The sequence below is a fragment of the Anolis sagrei genome, chromosome 6 (genome assembly GCF_037176765.1).
Source record: "Anolis sagrei isolate rAnoSag1 chromosome 6, rAnoSag1.mat, whole genome shotgun sequence".
Lineage (NCBI taxonomy): Eukaryota > Metazoa > Chordata > Lepidosauria > Squamata > Dactyloidae > Anolis > Anolis sagrei.
Genome location: NC_090026.1, coordinates 49,732,655 through 49,738,654, shown reverse-complemented (window position 1 = coordinate 49,738,654; position 6,000 = coordinate 49,732,655). Strand labels below are relative to the sequence as shown.

The window sequence follows — 6,000 nt, the reverse complement described above, 5'->3', positions numbered from 1 at the left end:
GAAAAGCAAGCAGATAAAATTCCTTCCTTCTCTGGTTTAAAACTGGCTTCTCTGGCTTGAGCCGAGGCCAGGGACCAGTAGCGGGGAAAAGCAAGTGGATGAAATTCTTTCATTCTCTGGTTTAAAACTGGCTTCTCTGGCTTGAGCTGAGGCCAGGGACCAGAAGTGGGGAAAAGCAAGTGGATGAAATTCCTTCTCTGGTTTAAAACTGGCTTCTCTGGCTTGAGCCGAGGCCAGGAAATTCCTTCCTTCTCTGGTTTAAAACTAGTTTCTCTGGCTTTGAGCCGAGGCCAGGGACCAGTAGCGGGGAAAAGCAAGTGGATGAAATTCTTTCATTCTCTGGTTTAAAACTGGCTTCTCTGGCTTGAGCTGAGGCCAGGGACCAGAAGTGGGGAAAAGCAAGTGGATGAAATTCCTTCTCTGGTTTAAAACTGGCTTCTCTGGCTTGAGCCGAGGCCAGGAAATTCCTTCCTTCTCTGGTTTAAAACTAGTTTCTCTGGCTTTGAGCCGACGCCAGGAACCAGTAGCGGGGAAAAGCAAGTGGATGCAATTCCTTCCTTCTCTGGTTTAAAACTAGCTTCTCTGGCTTTGAGTTGAGGCCAGGGACCAGAAGCAGGGAAAAGCAAGCGGAGGAAATTCCTTCCTTCTCTGGTTTAAAACTAGTTTCTCTGGCTTTGAGCCAACGCCAGGGACCAGTAGCGGGGAAAAGCAAGTGGATTCAATTCCTTCCTTCTCTGGTTTAAAACTGGCTTCTCTGGCTTTGAGTTGAGGCCAGGGACCAGAAGCAGGGAAAAGCAAGCGGAGGAAATTCCTTCCTTCTATGGTTTAAAACTGACTTCTCTGGCTTGAGCCAAGGCCAGGAAATTCCTTCCTTCTCTGGTTTAAAACTGGCTTCTCTGGCTTGAGCCGAGGCCAGGGTCCAGTAGCGGGGAAAAGCAAGTGGATGAAATTCTTTCATTCTCTGGTTTAAAACTGGCTTCTCTGGCTTGAGCCGAGGCCAAGGACCAAAAGCAGGGAAAAGCAAGTGAAGGAAATTCCTTCCTTCTCTGGTTTAAAACTGACTTCTCTGGCTTGAGCTGAGGCCAGGAAATTCCTTCCTTCTCTGGTTTAAAACTGACTTCTCTGGCTTGAGCCGAGGCCAGGAAATTCCTTCCTTCTCTAGTTTAAAACTGGCTTCTCTGGCTTGAGCCAAGGCCAAGGACCAAAAGCAGGGAAAAGCAAGTGAAGGCAATTCCTTCCTTCTCTGGTTTAAAACTGACTTCTCTGGCTTGAGCCGAGGCCAGGAAATTCCTTCCTTCTCTGGTTTAAAACTGGCTTCTCTGGCTTGAGCTGAGGCCAGGAAATTCCTTCCTTCTCTGGTTTAAAACTGGCTTCTCTCGCTTGAGCTGAGGCCAGGAAATTCCTTCCTCTTCTGGTTTAAAACTGGCTTCTCTGGCTTGAGCCAAGGCCAGGGACCAGGAGTAGGGAAAAGCGGAATAATTTCCGTCTCATTTCCTGAGTCGTAACAAAAATGGCGGAAAAAACTTCGGAAGGGCAAAAGGACTTCCGGTTTTTCAAAAAGCTTCGATATCGTTTCAAAAAGACAATTTTAATGAAATTATTACGAGCAACGAATTATCCGACGGGACTCTATCCATGCCTAGCAGATAATTGACAATGAATGAGGAAAAAGAATCCCAGCATTGCATTTTGGAAGACACTTTCAAGCGGCCTGTGGAAGGATAGAAATGTTTGTGTTTGCTAATACATTTCACATTGATTAGTCCTGAAGACGAGGTTTCCTGAGAGATATGGAGCTGTTCTTTTGTGGGCTGCAGCTTCTTTTTTCCAGGCCTCTTTCTTTCCCTGATACCTAATGTTTCCATTTTTGAAAAGTAATGCCCAAGGACACATTTACATTGTTAATTGTAACTACATGAATTGTATCTATTTCCAAAATCCGGGGAGAAGTGCCGTGGTACTCCCTCAGGTGGCCAAAAGAGAAAAGCGCCATCATTCACAATAGGAAAGAGCAATAGGAAATGTAATTATCAATAGTACAAGCTTCCTTTTTCCTTCCAAGGCTTTTAAGGAGCTCTCAAGTCTCTCTCGGGCATCCATTTCCCAGAGAAAGAAAGAAAAATATCCCAAATTAGGTGCCAAGAAAAGCGGGAGAAGCAGCCAGTCTTGGTGGCAGTGGATGGATTCTTCATTCAAGGGAAGCGTTCTCTGAGGGATAATTATTTAACTAGAGAAGTGTGAATAATCATTATAATTTTTGGAAAAGGCGAGGAAGAAATGCTTCCTATTCCCTCAGAATTCGGGGCAGGAAAGGGAGTCATGTGTGTTTGAAGAAAGAGAAGGGAAAAAAGCCTTCAGATAAGGTTTCCTTTGTGCGTCTTTACCACACAATAATTGGCTTCCATTTTGAAAGACATTCAGCCCTTCCACACAGCCAGATAACCCAAGTCCCTTCTACACAGTTGAATCAAATCCCACATTATCTGCTTTGAACTGGAATATACGGCAGTGTGGACTCAGAGAACTGGGAAGACGTGGTTCGTGAGCACTCTAACTGGAGGTCAGCTGTGACCAGCAGTGCTGAAGAATCCAAAGAGGCACTTATGGAGGGAGAAACGTGCCAAGAGGAAGGCATGTCAAGCCAACCCTGACCAGACCATCTTCCACCTGGTAAATAGAAGATATTCCCTTTCACACAGCCATATAAAATCCACATTAAACTGGATTATCTGGCAGTGTGGACTCAGATATTCCAGTTCAAAGCCGATATTGTAAGCTATTCTGCCTTGATATTCTGGATTATATGGCTGTGTGGAAGGGCCCCCAGGATATCAAGACAAATAATCCACAATGCCTGCTTTGAACTGGATTATCTGAGTCCACACTGCCAGATAATCCAGTTTAATGTGGATTTTATATGGCCATGTGAAAGGGAATACCTTCTATTTACCAGGTGAAAGTGCTACAGGTCAGGGTTGGCTTGATGCACCTTCTTCTTGACATGTTTCTCCCTTTTGCCCTCCCTACGTTCCTCTTCGGATTCTGCAGCACTGCTGGTCACAGCTGATCTCCAGTTAGAGTGCTCAAGGGTCAGGTCTTCCCAGTAATCTATGCCACAGAGCCCACAGGAAACCAAGGTAGATAATCCACAATACCAGCTATGAACTAGATTATCTGAGTTCACACTGCTAGATAATCCAGTTCAATGTGGGGTTTACCCAGCTGTGTGAAAGGGAATACCTTCTATTTACCAGGTGGAAGGCGCTCCCGGTCAGGGTTGGCTTGACGCGCCTTCTTCTTGGCACTTTTCTCCCTTTCACTCTCCATAAGTACCTCTTCGGATTCTGCAGCACTGCTGGTCACAGCTGACCTCCAGTTAGAGTACTCAAGGGTCAGGTCTTCCCAGTAATCTATTTCTATGCCACAGGGCCCCAGGACACCAAGGCAGATTATCCATAATACCTGCTATGAACTGGATTATCTGAGTCCACACTGCCAGATAATCCAGTTCAATGTGGGTTTTACCCAGCTGTGTGAAAGGGACTACCTTCTATTTATCAGGTGGAAGGTGCTCCCGGTCAGTGTTGGCTTGATGCACCTTCTTCTTGGCACGTTTCTCCCTTTTGATCTCCATAAGTACCTTTTCGGATTCTGCAGCACTGCTGGTCACAGCTGACCTCCAGTTAGAGTGCTCAAGGATCAGGTCTTCCCAGTTCTCTGTGTCTATGCCACATGTTCTCACTGTGGGAGAACAAGCGGATCAAGAATAGGGCTCCACAGCCACCTAGGAACCCACCGCCAAGACACCAGACTTGGAGAACCATCATCCTCGGGGTAGGAGGGGTCGCCTAAATATCTTAAGTAGATATTGGCTTCTGGGTACTCTGGGAGCCCTTGAAATGGTTGGGGAAACATTTGAGGGGAAGAAAATGTGGGCTTCTATAAAGAATCATAGAATCATAGAGTTGGAAGAGACCTCATAGGCCATCTAGTCCAACCCTCCTGACAAGAAGCAGGAAAATCGCATTCAAAGCACCCCCGACAGATGGCCATCCAGCCTCTGTTTAAAAGCCTCCATAGAAGGCGCCTCCACCACATTCCAGGGCAGAGAGTTCCACTGCTGAACAGCTCTCACAGTCTGGAAGTTCTTCCTAATGTTCAGATGGAATTTCCTTTCTTAGGTTCTTGTGGGTTTTTTCGGGCTATAGGGCCATGTTCTAGAGGCATTTCTCCTGACATTTCGCCTGCATCTATGGCAAGTATCCTCAGAGGTAGTGAAATACCTCTGAGGATGCTTGCCATAGATGCAGGCGAAACGTCTGGAGAAATGCCTCTAGAACATGGCCCTATAGTCCGAAAAAACCCACAAGAACCTAGTGATTCCAGCCATGAAAGCCTTCGACAATACATTTCCTTTCTTGTTTGAATCCATTGTTCCACGTCCTAGTCTCCAGGGCAGCAGAAAACAAGCTTGTTCCCTCCTCCCCGTGGCTTCCTCTCACATATTTATACATGGCTATCATGTCTCCTCTGAGCCTTCTCTTCTTCAGGCTAAACATGCCCAGCTCTTTAAGCCGCTCCTCATAGGGCTTGTTCTCCAGACCCTTGATCATTTTAATTGCCTTCCTCTGGACACATTCCAGCTTGTCAATATCTCTCTTCAGTTGAGATGCCCAGAATTGGACACAATATGCCAGGTGTGGTGTAACCAAGGCAGAATAGATAGGTAGCATGACTTCCCTGGATCTAGACCAGGGGTCTTCAAACTATGGCCCGGGGGCCGGATACGGCCCTCCAAGATAATTTATCCAGCCCTCATTCAGGGTCAACTTAAGTTTGAAACAACTTGGAAGCACACAACAACAACAATCCTATCTCATCAGCCAAAAGCAGGCCCACACTTCCCACTGAAATACTAATAAATTTACATTTGTTAAAATTGTTCTTCATTTTAATTATTGTATTGTTTTAAAGTGTTCTTTTTTTCCAAATAGACACAGAGAACTGGGAAGACCTGACCCTTGAGCACTCTAACTGGAGGTCAGCTGTGACCAGCAGTGCTGCAGAATCCGAAGAGGTACTTATGGAGAGCGAAAGGGAGAAACGTGCCAAGAAGAAGGCGCATCAAGCCAACCCTAACTGGGAGCGCCTTCCAACTGGTAAATAGAAGGTATTCCCTTTCACACAGCTGGGTAAAACCCACATTGAACTGGATTGTCTAGCAGTGTGGACTCAGATAATCCAGTTCATAGCAGGTATTGTGGATTCTCTGCCTTGGTATCCTGGGGCCCTCTAACAGTTTGAGGGACTGGGACCTGGCCCTCTGCTTAAAAAGTTTGAGAACCTCTGATCTTGACACTGATGCAGGCCAAAATCCCCTTGGTGTTTAAAGTGGGGTCAAAGTGGGTTAATTGTACAGTGTTAGGCTGTTAGGAATTGTGGGAGTTGAAGTCCAAAACACCTGGAGTGTCAAAATTAGCCCATGCCTGGTATAGATGCATCTACACTGCACTATAAACCCGCTTTGACTCCACTTTAATTGCCCAGGCAGGGAGACAAAAGAGACACGCCCCCTGGCGGCCATCCATAGAGCCGCGCGCGAGGGGGCGGGGCCAGGGAGTGAGAGGCGGGGCCTAGGAGAGAAGAGGCGGGGCCTAGGAGAGAAGGGGCGGGGCCAGGCCAGCCGGCAGAGGCAGGAGAGCCGGCAGCGGCCAGTTGCGATGCGGCGGCTGTGGAGGTAGTTGCTGTTGTTGGTATCCGCGCCTCTCTTTCTCTCTCTCTTCCTCGCCATGGAGAGCCAGTTGGCGCGCTGCAAGATCGTGGTGGTGGGAGACAGCCAGTGCGGCAAGACGGCGCTGCTCCACGTCTTCGCCAAGGACGCCTATCCCGAGGTAGAAAGGGGCCAGGGCTAGGTGACGCCTAGGCGGATAGAGTTGGGAGATGGAGCCCGAAGGGGGGGGGGGGTCTCCAAGGGAGATCGGAGGGCTTCCAGGGGGATTT

General features: G+C 47.6%; 1 protein-coding gene across 1 annotated transcript in view; it reads left to right on the top strand.

Moving 5' to 3' along the window:
• The first annotated feature begins 5,691 nt into the window (after positions 1-5,691).
• Positions 5,692-6,000, top strand: part of RND2 (Rho family GTPase 2) — an 80,550-nt gene continuing 80,241 nt past the window's right edge. Inside the window, exon 1 of the mRNA XM_060781258.2 lies at positions 5,692-5,891. Coding sequence (XP_060637241.1) covers positions 5,790-5,891 — 102 coding nt within the window. The 5' untranslated portion in view covers positions 5,692-5,789. The remainder of the gene's footprint in view (positions 5,892-6,000) is intronic.